The following is a 20,603-nucleotide window of genomic DNA, read 5'->3' as shown; positions in this document are numbered from 1 at the left end:
GATTGAACAACTGCTATGAAATTAGCAGTCGTTCAATATTCTCGGTGTAAATTGGGTTCATGGGACAAATCGGTATATAAAGCATTTCTCGTCCCTGGATTGAGGTACATTTTGCGAGTCATATCCCGGTATCTTAATCTAAACATTAAGTCTGTCTGACCCCAGTGCAGCTGTAAGAAAGCCTAGGTTCAGAATCTATTCTGACTACCCCCTGAGTTGTATGTGTTGTTTGCCCACCATCATTTGAGACACTGCATACTCTTGGTTACTGGGTGGTTGTCATTTCAATCATAGAAATAGAATTCCATAGAATGAACCTATCCCTTCAGACCACTGCAATTTAGCTGGTACACCATTGAAATTGAAATTAAATACAGCTTTTTATTTCCAATAACTACCACAAAGATGGCCACCGTCGAATGTCAGCTTAAAGGCCCCCCACCAGAGGGCAACTTTTATTTGACCTTTATTTAACTAGGCAAGTCAGTTAAGAACAAATTATTATTTTACAACAATGGCCTACCCCAGGCAAACCCTCCCCTATCCTGGACGACACGAGGCCAATTATTCACCACCCTATGAGACTCCCGATCACGAACGGTTGTGATACAGCCCGGGATTGAACCAGGGTCTGTAGTGAAGCCTCTAGCACTGAAATGCAGTGCTTTAGACTGCTGCATCATAGATAATTCCACAAAGTTGTTTTTATTTTCTTAGACACTTGTGGTTTCTACAGTAGCTGCGCCATGGCTCAGGCGGCCAAGTGTAGGCTACGGCAGAAAGCTGTTTGGCTCAGGCTGCCAAGTGTAGGCTACGGCAGAAAGCTGTTTGGCTCAGGCGGCCATTAGGTAGTTGGAAGTAGGTTAAACAACCATTACATTACAATTTGATATGAAATAAAAAAAATTGCTTCTGCAATCATGTCAAAAGCACCAGTGCCATTCCATGACTTTAATTGTATTTTTTTTGTTAACTGATTCTGGCCTAGTGTGTTTCTCTGTAGACAGTGGAGTCCTGAACCTGTCTAATCAGGGATACATGCTAACTTGACTCTCCTTCATTGAGCTCCATACCTCTCCAGCCCCAGATGATGCGGACGGACAATAAAGGCCGGAGCGCCTCCCCCCACAGGAACGCCTACAAGTCTGACTTCCACACCATCAAATGCTCCTTGGATGCCGCGACCAGGCCGAGACCTTCTTCCCTGGGCGCCTCGATCCCTTCACCTAGCTCCATGGCAGTCCCTCACACCAGGACTAGCAGTGGAGGTAACCCTGGTGAGGGTACCAGGGGTGGGGCCCTCAGCCCTAGAGGAACTAAGATCAAAGACAACATCTTCTTCCAGATGGACAGCCAACAGCACCTCCTCCACCCCTTATCTGAGGCCCTGCCCAAACACCCTCTCAGCTCCAGCTCTGTCCGGAGCAGTGTGGCCAGCATGTCCAGTGTAGAATTGTCTATGCTAGATAAACCGTCTAAGGCAGAGGAGATAGCAGAGATGGACAGAGCTGCTCTAGCCCAGAAGTTCTCAGTGACCCGGAAGCTCTTTGAGACGGTCATTGGGGGTCAACGTTTAAATATCAGCCCTGGCAGAGATAGCAGGAGGTTGGTGGAGAGTGGGGAGGAAAGGGGGATTGGGAGTGCAAGGAGCAGGTTAGACAGGGAGCAGCTGACATCCATTTCAGAAAGTGAAGGAGAGGGGGAGAGAAGGAAAGAACTCATGCACATTTCACTACCCAACATAGAACTCCATACAGCCACTTCCTCACTGGACAACAGTTTGCCTACACCCCTTCACCCTGTTAATGGTCACAACAGTGAGACATTTTCCCCTGACAGTAGAAGTCCTACAACTGACCCCACAGACCGCAGGAGTGTGTACGGTCGAAGTGTGTTAGATGGGAGTGTGTGTGAGAACTTTGTGTTCTCCCATGTATCCAACCTTTCTAGCCCAGCACCCACCTACTCCCACTCTCAGCCTCTATCCCCTTCTTCCAACTCCCCCAGTCCTCTCACCCCAGTCTCCCCTTGTTCTGACCAGACTGACCTCTATAGCCCTAGTAGTCCTAATGCTGACCCCCTGGACAACAGGAGTTTGTCTGAGGGGAACCACCCTAATGACCTTTACATGTCCCCTGATGTCCCTTTGACCCCCAAAGAGGGGTCAGGGGCTGGAACTGTAAGGGCGGAGCTGGTGGAGGTGAAGAACGAGTCGTCTGAGAGCGACGGGAACGAAGGAGAGGAGGAAGGCAAGAGGGAGGAGGGCAATGAGAATAACTTGGTGGATGATGTGTTTGAAGAATCCAGAGTGGAACATAGAATAGTTGAACCTACATCAGCACAAAGAACAGTAGAACCTAGAATGGTGGAAAAGAGAACGGTTGAACCTCCAGTAGAACCCAGAATGGTAGAGTGCGTGGAGGGATTCCCTGACAGTCTTGAAGTGACGGAACAGGAAAGTGAATCAGAAGGAGACATGGAACAGCAGGAGACAGAACAGAGGGAAGATCGAATGGAGGGAGAAAACAGACTGATCAGCCAAGAAATAGAGCAGCACAGAGAAGAGGGGACAACCGGAGATGGTGAGAAAGTGGAGGTAGAGGTGAAAGGAGATGAGGCAGGAGAGCAGGAGGAAAGGGAACTTGAGGAGAGAGAAACCATGTGCAGTGACGGCAAAGAAAAGATGAAGGAGGAGGTGAGCGAGGGAGAGGAGGAAGCGAAAGAGAAGGCCGGATTGGAAGATGGAGGGATTGACTTCAGGGAAGAAGAGGAAAGAAAGTGCAGAGGGAGAGTGGAAGTGAAGGAAGAGCAGGAGAGGGAGTGCACTGAGAGAGGAGATGAGGAGAATGGATTTGCTGCCGTCCTTGGAATTGAGAATGAGGCCTTTATGGAGGATGGGGAACTGAACTCTGAGTGTCATGACGATTTGGAATGGCACAGAAAGGACTGGGAGCAGCTCTTTATGGAATATGAGGAGATTCCCAGTCTTCCCCATGAGGATGACGATGATGTGGATTCTGTTAAGAGGAGGAAGATTAAGTTCTCTGCAGCACCAATCAAGGTAACCCCCCCCCCCCCCGATCACATTTACACTTCCTTCCTCACTCAAGCTCACCCCATTAGGTTTGATAAAGTGATACCAGAAGTCTGGCCCTCATAATTGGGGTAAAATGAAAACCATGGCTAGAACAGATGAATAGATGGACAATATGAACATACAGCCATTTTATTCTATTCCTTTAGGTTGAGGGGAAAGAGACAGGATCTCACATGCTCTGTCAGGTATTCATCTCAGAATAAGTGATATATCAACAGCTTTTCTCCCCCAGGATGAGTGTTAGCTCCCATGTCTTACCAAACTGCAAGTCAGCTTATTTTAGGGCCTCGTAATGATTTATTTTAGTCCAGTAAGGATTTTAAAAAACTCCCAGACTTCTCAGGTTGTGTGTGGCTACCAAGTATACTGAGAGCCTTAATGGGTACGACACAGTTGGCACACATTTCACAGGGGGGGGGGGGGGTAGGATTGAATTACTGTTCAAGGACCATTTTGTCTAAGATGTTCTCTGCCTCTGAGATTGAACTGCAGTAGAGCACATGGATTTGCAACAGCTTGTTTCCAATCCCATCTCACACCCCAGTCCTACTGGAGGATCTGCTAGCATAAACAGGATGGTCATGGTGTGCTAGCAGTAACCCCAGATAGCAGTGGCTAGTCAGGATCCAGACAGCCATAGACAGGCATGCACACACACACACACACCTTGACTATGAAAGATCTAATGTGTGTGTGTACACTCAGGTGTTCCTGACCTACTCAAATGCTGACTATGACCGGCGTAATGATGATGTTGACCCTGTGTCTGCCTCTGCTGAGTATGAACTGGAGAAGAGAGTGGACAAGATGGATGTCTTCCCTGTCCAGATAAAGAAAGGTTGTGCTCACTCCCTCTGTACTGCTTCCTTTCCTTTATATTCCTCTCTCCTTTTCTCTCCACTGTTCTCTCATTCTTTACTCTCTCTCTCTCTCTGTGTCTCTGTCTCTCTGTCTCTAATTCTCTGTTTTAACTCCCCTGTCTGTCTGTCTAGGAGTGGAGGGCCTGGGTATCAGTATAATAGGGATGGGGGTAGGGGCTGACCAGGGGCTGGAGAAGTTGGGGATCTTCGTTAAGACCATCACTGAGAACGGAGCTACACAACAGGACGGACGGTGAGACTCTAAGGTCAATGATGCCTTTCTAATGGTTAGGATGTGAGTGCGGTGCTGTAAGCTGATCCTAGATTGTGTGTGTTAGTATCCAGGTGAATGACCAGATAGTGGAGGTGGATGGGGTCAGTCTGGTCGGAGTCACACAGCTGTTTGCTGCCACCGTGCTAAAGAACACCATTGGCACTGTCAGGTATGCAAGCACAGACAGGCTCACGCTCACACACTTTCTCTTTTCAGATTGGTAATGATTTGTCATTGTCCCTCACTGCAGGTTTTTTATTGGACGGGAGAAGCAGGGAGAGGCGAGTGAGGTGGCCCGTCTAATCAATGAGAGTCTGGAGCAGGACAAGACACCGTCTACAGTAGAGGCAGGCAGGGGCGTGACTGGCCCTGCGGTAGAGGCAGGCAGGGGCGTGACTGGCCCTGCGGTAGAGGCAGGCAGGGGCGTGACTGGCCCTGCGGTAGGGGCAGGCAGGGGCGTGACTGGCCCTGCGGTAGAGGCGGGCAGGCAGGGGCTCGACTGGCCCTGCGGTAGAGGCGGGCAGGCAGGGGCTCGACTGGCCCTGCGGTAGAGGCGGGCAGGCAGGGGCTCGACTGGCCCTGCGGTAGAGGCGGGCAGGCAGGGGCTCGACTGGCCCTGCGGTAGAGGGGGCAGGCAGGGGCTCGACTGGCCCTGCGGTAGAGGGGGCAGGCAGGGGCTCGACTGGCCCTGCGGTAGAGGGGGGCAGGCAGGGGCTCGACTGGCCCTGCGGTAGAGGGGGCAGGCAGGGGCTCGACTGGCCCTGCGGTAGAGGGGGCAGGCAGGGGCTCGACTGGCCCTGCGGTAGAGGGGGCAGGCAGGGGCTCGACTGGCCCTGCGGTAGAGGGGGGGCAGGCAGGGGCTCGACTGGCCCTGCGGTAGAGGGGGGCAGGCAGGGGCTCGACTGGCCCTGCGATAGAGGGGGGGCAGGCAGGGGCTCGACTGGCCCTGCGGTAGAGGGGGGCAGGCAGGGGCTCGACTGGCCCTGCGGTAGAGGGGGCAGGCAGGGGCTCGACTGGCCCTGCGGTAGAGGGGGCAGGCAGGGGCTCGACTGGCCCTGCGGTAGAGGGGGGCAGGCAGGGGCTCGACTGGCCCTGCGGTAGAGGGGGGGGCAGGCAGGGGCTCGACTGGCCCTGCGGGAGGGGGGGGGCAGGCAGGGGCTCAACTGGCCCTGCGGTAGGGGGGGGCAGGCAGGGACGTGACTGTGTCTGTACATGGAGCTGGATTGCGTGCCTGGAAAAGAGGCTATATATATATACTGCTCAAAAAAATAATGGGAACACTTAAACAACACAATGTAATTCCAAGTCAATCACACTCCTGTGAAATCAAACTGTCCACTTAGGACACAACACTGATTGACAATAAATTTCACATGCTGTTGTGCAAATGGAATAGACAACAGGTGAAAATTATAGGCAATTAGTAAGACACCCCCAATAAAGGAGTGGTTCTGCAGGTGGTAACCACAGACCACTTCTCAGTTCCTATGCTTCCTAGCTGATGTTTTGGTCACTTTTGAATGCTGGGGGTGCTTTCACTCTAGTGGTAGATGGAGTCTACAACCCACACAAGTGGCTCAGGTAGTGCAGCTCATCCAGGATGGCACATCAATGCGAGCTGTGGCATGAAGGTTTGCTGTGTCTGTCAGCGTAGTGTCCAGAGCATGGAGGCGCTACCAGGAGACAGGCCAGTACATCAAGAGACGTGGAGGAGGCCGTACGAGGGCAACAACCCAGCAGCAGGACCGCTACCTCCGCCTTTGTGCAAGGAGGACCAGGAGGAGCACTGGCAGAGCCCTGCAAAATGACCTCCAGCAGGCCACAAATGTGCGTGTCTGCTCAAACGGTCAGAAAAAGACTCTGTGAGGGTGGTATGAGGGCCCGACGTCTACAGGTGGGGGTTATGCTGACAGCCCAACACCGTGCAGGACGTTTGGCATTTGCCAGAGAACACCCAAGATTGGCAAATTCGCCACTGGCGCCCTGTGCTCTTCACAGATGAAAGCAGGTTCACACTGAGCACATGTGACAGAAGTGACAGTCTGGAGACGCCGTGGAGAATGTTCTGCTGCCTGCAACATCCTCCAGCATGACCGGTTTGGCGGTGGGTCAGTCATGGTGTGGGGTGGCATTTCTTTGGGGGGCCGCACAGCCCTCCATGTGCTCGCCAGATGTAGCCTGACTGCCATTAGGTACAGAGATGAGATCCTCAGACCCCTTGTGAGACCATATGCTGGTGCGGTTGGACCTGGGTTCCTCCTAATGCAAGACAATAGAGACCTCATGTGGCTGGAGTGTGTCAGCAGTTCCTGCAAGAGGAAGGCATTGATGCTATGGACTGGCCCGCCCGTTCCCCAGACCTGAATCCAATTGAGCACATCTGGGACATCATGTCTCGCTCCATCCACCAATGCCACGTTGCACCACTGACTGTCCAGGAGTTGGCGGATACTTTAGTCCAGGTCTGGGAGGAAATCCCTCAGGAGACCATCCGCCACCTCATCAGGAGCATGCCCAGGCGTTGTAGGGAGGTCATACAGGCACATGGAAGCCACACACACTACTGAGCCTCATTTTAACTTGTTTTAGGGACATTACATCAAAGTTGGATCAGCCTGTAGTGTGGTTTTCCACTTTAATTTTGAGTGTGACTCCAAATCCAGACCTCCATGGGTTGATAAATTTGATTTCCATTGATAATTTTTGTGTGATTTTGTTGTCAGCACATTCAACTATCTAAAGAAAAAAGTATTTAATAAGAATATTTCATTAATTCAGATCTAGGATGTGTTATTTTAGTGTTCCCTTTATTTTTTGGAGCAGTGTATATATGCAACCTTGCATTTCTTATTGGTTGTACCTGTGTTGGTGTTTGTGTATCTCAGGTGTTAAATGATGGTGTTGTTGGGCTGAGCACAGTGGAAGAGACGGTAGAAGTCCTCCGTACAGATGATGAAGAGGATGACGAAGAGAAAGAAATCACCAGCTGCATCAGATGCCAACAGGTGTTGAAGTCCATTATAGTCTGACATGAAAGGCCTTGGGGGGGTACTCTCTGTTATCCCTCAGTCGGCCTTATGCTCCTCCAACAGCTTCCAGTGTCTGTAGATGTTGTGTGAAGTGTGCATGTGTGTACTGGTCTCTCCTCAGCTCCAGTTAAAAGTCAGGACCAAATCAGACCAGCTCTGCCTAGTGCGGGAGAAGGTAGGTCACTCTGACGAGACTCCCAAAACACATTCTCACTCATTGCTTCCCTCAGAGCAGTCTGACCCATTTAGCTCTGTGTGAGACTTGCCTCTCTAACAGTCTGAGTTATTAGCACATTGGCCATGTTCCAATCACCTTTAAAACATAGTATGTCTTCTCTGTGTTATCACTGATCTGACGGCATTGATTCAATCTATTTAATGTAGGCCTCTGCTTTCATATATACAACTGTGTTAGATGAGTGATTGAAACATGACTGTTTTTGGGGTGTTTAGAGTGGTGAGTGAAGTGTCTAAAGTGTCTGGGATGATTCCTAGATGAAGAGCTCATGGTATGGGACTAGAGAACTGGGTACCCACCCACCTGTCTGTCTGTCTTTCTGTCTCCTCCAGCTGAGGGGGTGTGAGGAGCAGCAGGCCTTGTGGGAGAGTCATCAGGCTGAGCTGAAGGAGCGTGCCCAGGATGGAGAGGAGAAGGCTGACAAACTAGAGAAGTATTAATCAAATATACTAATCAACCCTCACTAAGTTTTGATGAAGCAAATTGTGGCGACGATGATGAACATGATGATGAACATGACGATGATAAATGATTTTGTATATATTATGGATCCACATTAGCTGCTACCAAGGCAGCAGCAACTCTTCCTGGGGTCCAGCAACTTTAAGGCAGTTATATACAATTTTACATTTCACAACACATTGTGTGCCCTCAGGCCACTAATGTACTACCACACATCTACAACACAAAATTCATGTGTACGTGTGTGTATGGTGCGTCTGTTATCGTGTGTGTGTGCGTGCCTGTGTGTCTCTTCAGTCCCCACTGTTCCATAAGGTGTATTTGTTTTTTTTAAATCAAATTTGACTGCTTACGTGAGTTACCTGATGTGGAATAGAGCCATGACTACATGGAACTATGTAGTACTGTGCGCCTCCCATAGTCTGTTCTGGACCTGGGGACTGTGACTAAACCTCTTGTGGCAAGTCTTGTGGGGTATGCATGGGTGTCTGAGCTGTGTGCTAGTAGTTTAAACTGACAGCTCGGTGCATTCAACATGTCAATACCTCTCATAAATACAAGTAGTCAATCTCTCTACTCTTAGCCAGGAAAGGTTGACATGTATATTATTGATGTTAGCTCTCCGTGTACATTTAAGGACCAGCCGTGTTGCCCTGTTCTGAGACAATTGTAACTTTGTGGCTCCTGACCACATGACTGGACAGTAGTCCAGATGCAACAAAACTAGGGCCTGTAGGACCTGCCTTGTTGATAGTGTTGTTAAGGAGGCAGAGTAGTACTTTATTATGGACAGACTTCTTCCCATCTTAGACACTGTTGTATCAATATGTTTTGACCATGACCATTGACAATCCAGGGTTACTCCAAGCAGTTTAGTCGCCTCAACTTGCTTAATTTAGTTGAGGATTAAGGCTTAGTGAATGATTTGTCCCAAATACAATGCTTTTAATATTTGGGACTAACTTGTTTCTTGACACCCATTCTGAACCTGACTGCAGCTTAGTTAAGTGTTGCAGTGATTTCACTTGCTGTGGAAGCTGATGTGTGGAGTCATCAACAAACATAGACACACTGGCTTTACTCAGAGCCAGTGGCAGATCATTAGTAAAGATTGAAAACAGTAAAGGGCCTAGACAGCTGCCCTGGGAAATGCCTGACTCTACCTTGATTATGTTGGAGAGGCTTCCATTGAAGAACACCCTCTGTGTTCTGTTAGACGGGTAACTTTCCATCCACAATATAGCAGGGGATGTAAAGCAGTAGATTATGATCAATAATGTCAAAAGCTGCACTGAAGTTGAGCAAAACAGCTCCACCATCTCATCTATTTCGCTCAGCCAATCAGCAATTTGTGTCAGTGCCGTCGTACATGTTGAATGCCCTTCCTTAACAATCTGTTCATCTCTTTACTGTGAAATAGCCTTGTATCTGGTCAAACACCATTTTTTTCCCCAAAAAGTTTAGTAAGGATTGGGAACAGGCTGTTTGAGTCAGTAAAGGGGGCTTTGCTATTCTTGGATGGTGGAATGACTTTTGCTTCCCTCCAAGTCTGAGGACACACACTTTACTGTAGGCTTACATTGAAGAGATGAAAATAGGAGTGGCAAAATCATCTGCTGTCATCCTCAGTAATATTCCATCTAAGTTTTCAGACCCAGATGATGATTCGTTGTCTTCTTCTAGGTACTGGCAGGAGGCCCAGGCTCTGTGCAGGATTGTGAACCAGCGATTGGCTGACACCCAGAGCCAATTAGACAGCCTGGAGGTGAAATACAGCAAGGCCAAGAGACTGCTGAGGGAATTCCAACACAGGTGAGCTCTGGGTAACATAGTTAACATGCCCCTGTAGGCCAATTGGTAATATTCAATGCCTGTTTAGAATGTCTATTTCTGTGTTTGATGGTCCCTCTGTCCATGTGCAGGGAGAAGGAGAGCGAGGGGAGAGAGGAGGAGCTGCAGAGAGAGATGGAGGAGAGCGAGAGGATACATGGAGAGACTGTGGAGAGGCTCCAGAGACGGGTGAGACTGGAGGAGACACCGCCAACTGTAGTGTACTGATGCTACCTCAGTGAACTAAGCATTTCTTTCTCTGTGTGTTCAGATGGGTCTACTGGAGAGAGGGGAGATGGTCCCTGAGAGTGACAACCAATCACTGGATACCTCATTTACCTCAAGTAAGACACACTACCTGAGGGGCAGTGTGTGTGTGTGTGTGTGTGTGTCACGCAGTGCCTCTCAAACTGTGTGTGTTTCAGGTGCAGACTGGAGCATTGCGGTGCCTGTGACAGATCTGTTAGACACCAGCGCTCACAGGGCCAGAGCACAGCTCGCCCAAAAAGCCAAGAGACACCCTCCCTCACGAGACAAACTCAGAGAGTCCTTCAGACAACAGGTCAGACACACACACACACACACACACACACTCTCCTTCCAATCACATACTGAATGTTCTATCACTCCCTGTAGGGTGAGGAAGACCATATTCAGAGCTGTGGCGGGAAGAGCCAATCACTGACTGCGATCGCACCACGAGAGACGGGACGATCGATCTCAGCAGGCGGTCACCGTGTCCACTCCAGCACATCCTCTCTGTCTGCCCTCACCTCCAAGCCCCACCCCCCCTTTCTCCTCACCCCCCAGCCAGGCCAGTCCCCCCCTAAAGAGGACAAGTCATCTACCACATGCAAATCAAAGAGGAGATTCCCTGACTTCAGGTAGGGCACACCAGACCTCTTCAACCCCTAACCCCCTTTCCCATAGGCGCTGTGTGTAGATCTGACAAGCATTATGGTAATAGCCCCACATCCTAACCCCTCTAGCGGCCTCCGCAAGTCTCTAAGGAGAGGGAGGAAGTGTGAGGAGGAGAAGAAGAACAAGGAAAGGCCCCTGGACCACAGGTACAAGAAATAAAACACTAACGGGTACAGTCAATACTATGCACCCACACACATTACATTTCTTCTTTCAGTGTTTCTGCTGGCCCTGGATTTGATTTGTGTTCCTGTCTCCAGGGGTTTATGTGTTAACCTGGTAGATGCCCCCAGCAGTGGTGTCTTTCCCTCTGTCTCCTCCGTGCCCTCCTGCCTACCCTTCTCCTGGTTCGGAGAGCGAGGGAGGGAGAAGGAGAGAGGGAAGCTTAGGTCTGTTTCCAGCAGCAGTCTACCGTACATGACCACCGGAGGCAGTAGAGACTGCCAGGTGAGAGGGGAGTCTTCCATCTAAGACCACCCTGGACTTTAATTCTAATTTGGGCTCAAAGCACTTGTCCAGCTTGTTCACTGGCTCAGGAACTTAGTGGCTTATTCACTGGTATGTTTTGTATACTTATTTCACCTGGGGCCTTTCATGTTATACTCTCCTCTACATGATCTTGACTGTGTGTGGTGTACCACTGTGCACTTCAGTGTGTGTCAGTCACAAATGTCTTTGCTCATTCTAGAAAGTGGATGTAGGAGACTCAGGTAGTCCCAGCTCTGCTCTCCTATCAGGGATGCTGTCAGATCTGTCTCTCTCTGCACATTCTCAAACTCTCACCTTCTCATCAGAGGTGAGTCTCCTGCTCTCTCCGTCTCTCATGTGGTCTCCCTTCTCTCTGTGTATCTCTGTTCTCTCTCTGACCTGATTTTTGTTCTAGTTTTCTACTATGCCCTGATTAAGTTCTTTGTAGCTCATAGAGCTGGATAGGATAGTAATTCACTTCCTCCTGAATGACCCAGAATGGGATGGAATATCATTACGATGTTAGTTTTTAATTTAGAAAAGCTTTGTTATACTGTTGGGTTTGTGTGTGTCTGTCCCGTCCATCTCCGTAGAACCTGGATGATGACTCTGTCCCAGTTGGTAACGATTACCAATGGAAAAGCCGACCCCTGGACCAATGGACTAATCAGCAAGTCTGTCTGTGGTTGATTGGCATGAGCATGGACCAATACGCGGCCCAGTTCACAGCCAATGGTGTGGATGGGCTGCAACTTCTCAGTCTGGACAACAACAAACTCAAGGTAGTCACGGGCCTTGTCTCAATACTGACTCATCTCCTCACCTTTTGTCCTGATAATTGAAATCATAGACAATCTATGGTTGATATGACTAAATGGGTTGCCCTTCCTCCGGCTAGATCCTTGAGGAGAAGAAAGGGGGCTAGGGTATTGCGACACAGCCCTAGATTTAGATGAATGAGTTCATTCCATATGGAGCAGACCACTGTGGCACAGAAATTAAAGTCTCGCTTTCTCCTCTCTCCCTCCCTCCAGGCTCTGGGTGTGTGCAGTCACAGTGATCGTGCTGCTCTGAAGAGAAGGCTGAAGGAGATGAGGAAGACTCTGGAGAGAGAGGGAAAGGAGAAAGCGAAGGGAAAGGAGGAGAGGGAACATGAGAAGAGGATGAAGGACAGAAAGGAGGCCAGGCATAGTGGTAAAAAGGTCCGAAACGAGTCCCTCTGCTGAAGTCTGGACCCTGACCTCTAACCCCTAAACCCGGAAATGATCTTCAATCACAACATTTTGTCTAAGTCTTACTACTATTAGGTGCATCTCATGCATTCCAGCCATTAGACAATCAGCTATAGTCTCTCTCTTATAAACTCTCTACCAGCACTGAAACGTCAGTCTCACTGTTAGTCTTCACTGTGACTAGTGAAATGTACTTTTTATCTGTTTTGTAACAGTATTTATGTACAGATGTTTCTATACGAATGTTGTACAATTGATTGCAATGAAGCACTCAAATATTTTAAGCTGGGAATATTTTACATTCATTAATAAATAATGTTTTAAACATATTGCCTTAGTTTTATTTGTCTGTGATCAACATGTTTTTACATGTAGGTTCAATTCAATTTCCATGACATTGAAGTATCAAAGTGCACAAAACCCAAAAGAGATTGTAACTGTACATGGTGTAAAAACATGTATTTAAGAAATCCTTGCATTTTTCCACGTTACTTTACATTAATGTCAAGAACTGTCACTGGACAAATCCTCCACATTTGGTATTGAATGGGCCCTGTTTAAATACTTAAATGCATCATTTCCTCTTCACTTACTTGAAATGATCGGTGACCTAACGGGTTAGAAAAGTACAGTCTTATCACTCCTCTGCCTCACTGGTCGATCTCAACAATAGTAATCAACAGAAGTACTAAACATTTTCTCAACGGTTCTGGGTGATAAAGGTGGTACATAAAACAGAAAGATGGAACAGGAAAGCTGCTGATTAGCTGCTGCTATAACTTGATAAAATAGGACCCCGGTTAAACACCTGGGATGTGTAGAACTGTCTTTATACACATGAGTGCAGATGTGTTGAAATACTGTCTATTTGTTGTTTTGAGATGATTTGGCAGTGTGATTTGATACGTCCTTCCATATGTTGAGAGAAACTCATTCTGGGTTAAAAGAAAGTATTTGGCCATGGGAGTAATGGTTAGGAAACATTCTCACGTGCAATACTAACCCCCTGTCGTGACCCAAGAGGCGATTGACGCACCAGTGTTGTCAATCTAAACTTCATAACAGAAGAAAATCCCATCACTGTCAGTTTAAGCTAGATATGTGTTTTGCATTGGATGCGTATCAATCAGCCAGCGTCGCACGTCATCTACGGTGAAAGGTGGTACAGCTAGAACGATGTTTGTCAGACCATGACACATCCCGAAAATCGGTCTTCTCACAAGAACGTCTGTAGCGTTCGAACGGTTTGACCAAACTATACTGAACAAAAATATAAACACTATGTAAAGTGTTGGTCCCATGTTAAATGAGCTGAAATGAGATACCAGAATTTTTCAATATGCACAAAAAGCTTATTTCTCTCATTGTGTGCACAAATTTGTTTACATCCCTGTTAGTGAACATTTCTCCTTTGCCAAGATAATCCACCCACCTGACAAATGTGGCATTTCAAGAAGCTGATAAAACAGCATGATCATTACACAGGTGCACCTTGTACTGGGGACACAACACAATACCACAGATGTCTCAAGTTTTGTGGGATTGGCATGTTGACTCCAGGAATATCCAGCAGAGCTGTTGCCAGAGATTCTCTACCATAACTCACCTCCGGCATTGTTTTAGAGAATTTGACAGCACGTCCAACCAACCTCATAACCGCAGACCACGTGTAACCATGCCAGCCCAGGACCTCTACATCCGGCTTCTTCACCTGCGGGATTGTCTGAGAACAGCCATCCGGACATTGATGAAACTGAGGAGTATTTCTGTCTGTAATGAAGCCCTTTTGTTGGAAAAAGCTCATTCTGATTGGCGGGGCCTGGCTCCCCAGTGGGTGGGCCTATGCCCTCCCAGGCCAACCCATAGCTGCGCTCCTACCCAGTTGTGAAATCCATAGATTAGGGCCTAATTTATTTATTTCACTTGACTGATTTCCTTATACGAACTGTAACACAGTAAAATTGTTGAAATTGTTGCATGTTGTGTTTATATTTTTGTTCAGTGGCATTATGACCACTGTGTGTAAAAGGGAGACTCTCACGCACATTATGGTGTTTGTCTGTTTTGCTCTGCGACCCCCACAAGCGTCACAGGACTCTTCTGAAGGTAACCAGTACCAGATTATTTCTTTTTAAATGATGAATGTATTAAGGTAGTTTTGTGCCTACCCCCAAAACAGGGTTAAATGTGTAAAAAAAAAAGAAACATTCTGAGTTTGTTTTTAATATCTCCTAGATTTAGGACAGACACTTCAAAACCTTGTTTCTCATTATATTTTGACTGTACTTTTTGCCATTTATGAATGTGTTATTCAATGCGTTTCTATGGGCTTTAGTAGTAAAGGACAAAATCTATATTTTATCAAATATTTTTGTTATAAATATATATTTTATCAAACTTTTTTATTTTTAAATATATTTGAAAACTCTAAATCAAATAGCTAAATGATCCATAGTATGACCATCTTAAAGCAATTCCATGTCAGTTTAGCTCCCCCCCCACAAATGTCTTAGACTCTAAAGAATTAAAGATCTTAAAGAATGTATACAAAAACCCTCCAGCCTATACCATAGGTGTACATTTACAAAACATTGTCCAGAGCTCTGAAAGAGAGACAACTGGGATTCTTGACCCAAAATGTACAAGAACACAACAACAAAAAACTATTTCTGTCCGGTGATCAACATGGATGTCACTATCAAGATAAAATAAAATCAGACAAGATAATACTTAATAAATCCCCAAAAAGGAACAATTTGATCAAGTGTCTTATTTTACCTTGTCTAAACTGCTATTGTAGCATCATCATCCCTCTTTAAAGTCCACAAATAAAGCTTTTTGACAATCCTTTTGTATTTCTATGTCCAATCAAATATCCACACTGCGGAGACAAGCCTTGGAATGGTTAGAGGAAGACTGTGGAATGTTAGGTAGGAATTCTGTGTCTCTGGGAATGTCTGTGGGAATGGGAGATCCAGCATTCTGCCATCATTAAAAGTAACTCATTCTCATTCCAGCTAGTTATGCAGGCTTTCATTTCCAGGATTTCCAGTTGGTCTTTCTCCTTATTTTTTATCTGCAACGCGTTGTAGCTGGGAACACGATGACGTCGTATTTGAAGAGTTAATTAAACCTCTCACCATCATTACAGGAATAGTTCATTCCCCAAACTGAATCTATGAATTCAAAATATGAAAGCGTAAGAGAAAGGTTGATTTAGGGGTGAACTATCCCTTTAAGTATGGCACTGCAAGTGCTTTTACAGAGTCGCCAATAGTCCTATAAACAGAAAGATGCTATAAAACCAGAATGAGAGCAGTCGAGGAGCCTTGAGAGAGGAAAAGGAAGTGCTTGAATTTCCTATAGCAACCAAAGAACCAGAAACCAGAGATGGAGAGAGAGCTGCAGGGTCTTTGGAGTGATAGATGAGCATTTCATAATGATTTTCAACCAAAGCATCAGTACGGGATGGCCATGCATGTAGAGAGTCCATTAACTCAGCCATGACAGTTGGAAAGAAGGATGTTTCCAAGCAGAAACTTGAAGTGCTTTCTACAGAAACCTATAAACTGAGCTCTTAACATTTCATTCCATCATCATAGTAGTTATCATCATAGCATTGCATTTGATTTCATAGCGCTGAGCCCCTTTACTGCCAGTCTTTTATTAAAAGCGTTTTCCTCTCCTGCGATAGAGTTAGTCTGCACTGTTCCACTGGGCCCATCCATCCTTCATGCCACTCTGTGCCCCACCAGGCATGTGCACTGAAGATGGGTCTAGATGTGTTTACCCCAGAGACTGACAGCTTCTTTCTCTTTCTTTCTCTCTTTATGCATCAGACGGCGTCAATCTCTCTTTGTCAGAGGGTGGGGCATCCTCTTTCTTCTTCCCGAAGAAACCACACTAGAGAGAAGTAACGCATTAGTGTGTGTGCAAAAAAATATATAAGTCATTTAGGTCAAAAGAGTCCATATTAACAAAGGAAATGGAAGGATTAACAGTATAGATAGATAGATAACAAAAACTGTACCATAGAGGCTCAGAGTAAGATAGAGGAACAACTCAAAGAAATGGAGGAATTATTCAAGAGAGATCCCGTGTAATATAGTATCAAAATAAAGCAAACTGGATGGAATATTATTATAATTATTTTTTCGATCTTCAACATAGAAATGCTACCAAAAATAATGTACAGGAACTTGTTACAAATGATGGAGTCACTCATGATTCACCAAACTATTTTTTGAAAGAGGAAGTAAAGTACTTTAGGCATAGGTTTTCATTTCAGTCTCCTCCATCTCCACTAACCTAAGTTAATTGTATGGATTTTTTTCCTATTAATAATGTAAAATTAATGTGAAGGCCGGATTACAGAGAAGGAACTTCTTGATACAATTAAAGGCTTTAAGTCTGGGAAAACTCCAGGGCTGGATGGCAGACCAGTGGAAGTATACAAAACTTTTTTTGATATACTCAGAGGACCATTATTAGCATGTTTTAACCACTCCTATATAAACAGTAGGTTGTCGGAAGGTCTGATTATTCATTATTACTGAAACAGGATCCAGGTGGTGTGTATATATAAAGATCCAGTCCATTTAAAAAATTGGAGGCCTCTTACACTCCAGCGTTGTAATGCAAAAATTCTAGCTAAATGCTTGGCACATAGAATTAAAAAGGTATTGTCAGATATTATTCTTCCAAATCAAACAGGTTTTTACATGGATGATACATTGGAGATAATATAAGATAAGTACTGGAAACAATACAATACTATGAAATATCACGGAAACCAGGCCTGGTTTTCATAGCTGATTTTGAAAAGGTGTTTTCTAAAGTACGACTGGAGTTTATATATAGATTCCTAGACTATTTTAATTTAGGAAAATCTCTTATAAAATGGGTTAACATCATGTATAGTAACCCTAGGTGTAAAATAGTAAATAATGGCAACATCTCAGAAAGTTTTGAACTGTCAAGAGGAGTAAAACAAGATTGTTCGCTATTGGCATATCCATGTATTATTGCCATTGAAATGTTAGCTGTTAAAATTAGATCCAACAATAATATTAAGGGATTCGAAATCCATGGCTTAAAAACAAAGGGTCTGAATACTTATGTAAATAAGGTATTTCTGTTTTTTATTTTTTATACATTTGTAAAACTTTCTTAAAACCTGTTTTCATTTTGTCATTATGGGGTATTGTGTGTACATTGCTGAGGATTTTTATTTATTTAATCCATTTTAGAATAAGGTTGTAGTGTAACAAAATGTGGAAAAAGTCAAAGGGTCTGAATACTTTCCAGAGGCACTGTATGTACTGTAAACAGTTTCTCTGCGCTCCCCTTGCTGTCTTACCTTCCAGAGCAGGAAGACCAGCAGGCCGAGCAGCAAAACTCCTAACAAGATGGCCACCAGGATGATCCACCATGGCAGTCCTCCGTACTGAGCCACACGACGCTCCGGGAACACCGTCACTCTCACCTGAGAAAGACAACATCAATCAATCATTATTTTGAAAGTAAAAGAAAGTGAAATATATTTAGTGTTGAAATGTGAAAGTGATAAAGTACCTGTGTCTCAGCGTTCCTCAGGACCATGTTTTTAGCTGTGCCGTCCACTCTGAGAGAGGCTTTCACGATCACGTCCAGATAGTTCAGCTTGGAGTACTCCTGTTGGGAAACACAGAGGGACATAAGTGTGGACAGGGGATTAAGGTGAAGTTAAATATCAAAGAAGTGTGCGTGTGCGTGTGCGTGTGCGTGTGCGTGTGCGTGTTTTACCTCCAGGAATGTGCTGTTCCAGAGGCGAGATCTGAGCAGGATTACTGCATTACTGTCCAGGCCCTGTAGGGAGCAGTGAATCTCCACACACTTTGCCCCATCCTCACACGACTATAACACACACACACACACCATATTACAGGGTAGCTCGTACACGACTAACAACATTGATCAACGGGGAGAGAAGGAGAGTTGTGTTACCAGAGTAGTGTATTTCCTTTTGTCAGTCAGCAGTGCGATGGTTCCCTCAGGTTTGTCAGTCTCCCCTACAGCTCGCCTCCTCCTGCTACTCCTACTCTCCTGAACACAGTGTAACAGAACTTAGATGTATGGTAATTTGGAACTAACTTCCCATTGGTAAGCACCGTACAGCAGAGTTAACTGTATTGGGACTGTTAGTGTAGTGTGTTAGAGTTTGACTGTGTATGAACACTTGGGACTGTTAGTGTGTTAGAGTTTGACCCCCCAGTGCTTACTAACCTCTTTGACAGTGAGTGGGTCGATCTCTCTCTCTGGAGAGCATGTGATCTGTTCCAGACCTTGGGAATCGATCTTCACCAGGTACAGGATCCACTTCCCCTCCACAGTTTCTTTCGGCCAATTGATGATCAGGGAGGCGGTGCCATAGGTCTTCAGGGGCTTCCCTAGGTTGATCACCTGTCAATCAAAAGACAGATGAAAGGACAGGTCAGTTCAGTATATAATGAAATATGATGAAAATCCTGTTTGGTTTATGTCTTTTTTTGTGTGTGTGTGTTTATGAAAATACATAATCCTTACCCTGAACTCATACTCGATCGGGCTGCCGATGTCTCCCTCTGACTTCATGTCGCTCTCACCTTTGACCTCTCCAGTGAAGTAGACCTGGGAGGGCTTGGCCACTCTGGGGAAACAGGTACACTGTGAGCACAAACACACACCTTACTGATGTTTAGATGCTGGGAGGTCTCACGTGTAAAAGCACATTAAAGTGAGCAGCTGGCAAATCATATTTTTTTACCCTGTGAGGGACAGCTGCAGCTCGATCACCACTTTGGCCTTGGCCTTGACTCTGCCCACCTTCTGCTGGTCACTTGTCCTGAAAGGTCAGAGATCAAATCAGCACTGTTGGTCAAATCCATATCTATTTCATTCTAGACATGACAGAGGATTGTGTACTCCACTCACGTCTCCAGCTGCAGGTCTATCTCCAGCTCTGTGGTGTTCAGAGAGATGCCTGCTGTACTCAGGATTATGTAGAACGTTACCTAAACACACAGAGTGATATGTTAGCGCACACACACACACACACACACACACACACACAGCTAGTGATCATGATTAGCTGATGGTGTCTCTCACCTCTGAGTCTCGCTTGAAGGGGTTCCCCAGCTCACAGTCTGCCTGAGAGCCATTCTTATTGGCCACACAGGACACCTGCCTGTCCTGCAATCAACAACAACAGCCAATCACAATTCAGTACCAGTCTAAAAGATGGAAGAGGGAAAGGGGAGAGAGAGGTAACTCACTGCGTTGGATACAGAGCAGAAGGTGGAGAGAGAGCAAGAGAGAGAGAGAGAGAGAGAGAGAGAGGGGGGGGGGGTAACTCACTGCCTTGGGTGCAGAGTAGGAGGCGGAGTAGGAGAGAGAGGAGGGGAAGGAGGCAACCAATGCTGCCTCATGAGCATCATCTCCATTCTTATTGGTCACTGTGATCTCTAGGGCGATGTCCTTCTGGTCGCTAAGGGAGACCACTGGCACCCCATTCTCCCTGCAAGGACACCAGCAGACTATGTCAGCATTGATTACATTTACCAAGGTGATGGCTGGTGACAGGTTAATGTGTTCTACTCACATAGGTAGTAGATGGAAGATGTCCTTGTTGGGTTCTCTGTAGCAGAAGCGGTGCTGAAGCTGTAAATTACTCTGACACAAATTATCACTGCCACATCCTTCCTTCAGGAAACTCACCTACACACACAAGGAACAACATGCCAATCACACAAACTCATACTAATACAGAGGGAACAGGCTTTGAGCAGGCAAAAGTTTTATATCTCTGTCACATACAGTAGGTGACCCAAAGCTGCCTAATAGGAGACTGTGTTACGGTTGTTATTGGATACCTCAGCACTGGCCGTGATAGGCTGGTTGGAGTCGAGGATGGGCGTGAGCCCAGGGAGCGCTCTTCTCTTCCTTTTGGAGTTCTGTATCTCCACAGCAACCTCAATGGGGATTCCCCTAAGCTTGTCCTTAATGTTATCCTGTTGATGACAGACACACAGAGTATAGATCAGATATACATGGTAACAGTGTAGGAAAAAGTACTCAATTGTCATACTTGAGTACAAGTAAAGATTCCTTAATAGAAAATGACTCAAGTAAAAGTCACCCAGTAAAATACTACTTGAGTAAAAGTCTAAAAGTAT

General features: G+C 46.1%; 2 protein-coding genes across 2 annotated transcripts in view; one reads left to right on the top strand and one right to left on the bottom strand.

The window, feature by feature from the left end:
• The first annotated feature begins 1,079 nt into the window (after nucleotides 1-1,079).
• Nucleotides 1,080-12,738, top strand: LOC135510976 (neurabin-1-like). The gene is made up of 18 exons (XM_064932352.1): nucleotides 1,080-3,061; nucleotides 3,803-3,935; nucleotides 4,090-4,210; nucleotides 4,296-4,400; nucleotides 4,482-4,578; nucleotides 7,117-7,236; nucleotides 7,382-7,435; nucleotides 7,831-7,931; nucleotides 9,644-9,772; nucleotides 9,883-9,979; nucleotides 10,062-10,134; nucleotides 10,216-10,352; nucleotides 10,427-10,674; nucleotides 10,780-10,857; nucleotides 10,972-11,158; nucleotides 11,400-11,507; nucleotides 11,773-11,961; nucleotides 12,214-12,738. Exons 1-18 carry the CDS (start codon nucleotides 1,088-1,090, stop codon nucleotides 12,403-12,405), a joined length of 4,143 nt encoding a protein of 1,380 aa, XP_064788424.1. The 5' UTR covers nucleotides 1,080-1,087; the 3' UTR covers nucleotides 12,406-12,738.
• A 2,647-nt stretch (nucleotides 12,739-15,385) lies between these two features.
• LOC135510970 (integrin alpha-6-like) overlaps nucleotides 15,386-20,603 on the bottom strand; it is a 29,126-nt gene continuing 23,908 nt past the window's right edge. Inside the window, exons 12-24 of the mRNA XM_064932337.1 lie at nucleotides 20,301-20,438; nucleotides 20,030-20,145; nucleotides 19,786-19,945; nucleotides 19,537-19,620; nucleotides 19,363-19,442; nucleotides 19,196-19,273; nucleotides 18,976-19,078; nucleotides 18,676-18,852; nucleotides 18,397-18,495; nucleotides 18,196-18,306; nucleotides 17,986-18,084; nucleotides 17,771-17,896; nucleotides 15,386-16,314 (exon numbers count right to left, since the gene is read on the bottom strand). Of these exons, the coding sequence (XP_064788409.1) occupies nucleotides 16,240-16,314; nucleotides 17,771-17,896; nucleotides 17,986-18,084; nucleotides 18,196-18,306; nucleotides 18,397-18,495; nucleotides 18,676-18,852; nucleotides 18,976-19,078; nucleotides 19,196-19,273; nucleotides 19,363-19,442; nucleotides 19,537-19,620; nucleotides 19,786-19,945; nucleotides 20,030-20,145; nucleotides 20,301-20,438 (1,446 nt within the window). The 3' untranslated portion in view covers nucleotides 15,386-16,239. The remainder of the gene's footprint in view (nucleotides 16,315-17,770; nucleotides 17,897-17,985; nucleotides 18,085-18,195; nucleotides 18,307-18,396; nucleotides 18,496-18,675; nucleotides 18,853-18,975; nucleotides 19,079-19,195; nucleotides 19,274-19,362; nucleotides 19,443-19,536; nucleotides 19,621-19,785; nucleotides 19,946-20,029; nucleotides 20,146-20,300; nucleotides 20,439-20,603) is intronic.

This window comes from Oncorhynchus masou, chromosome 3, assembly GCF_036934945.1.
Source record: "Oncorhynchus masou masou isolate Uvic2021 chromosome 3, UVic_Omas_1.1, whole genome shotgun sequence".
Classification (NCBI taxonomy): domain Eukaryota; kingdom Metazoa; phylum Chordata; class Actinopteri; order Salmoniformes; family Salmonidae; genus Oncorhynchus; species Oncorhynchus masou.
This window is presented reverse-complemented; position numbering and strand designations above follow the sequence as displayed.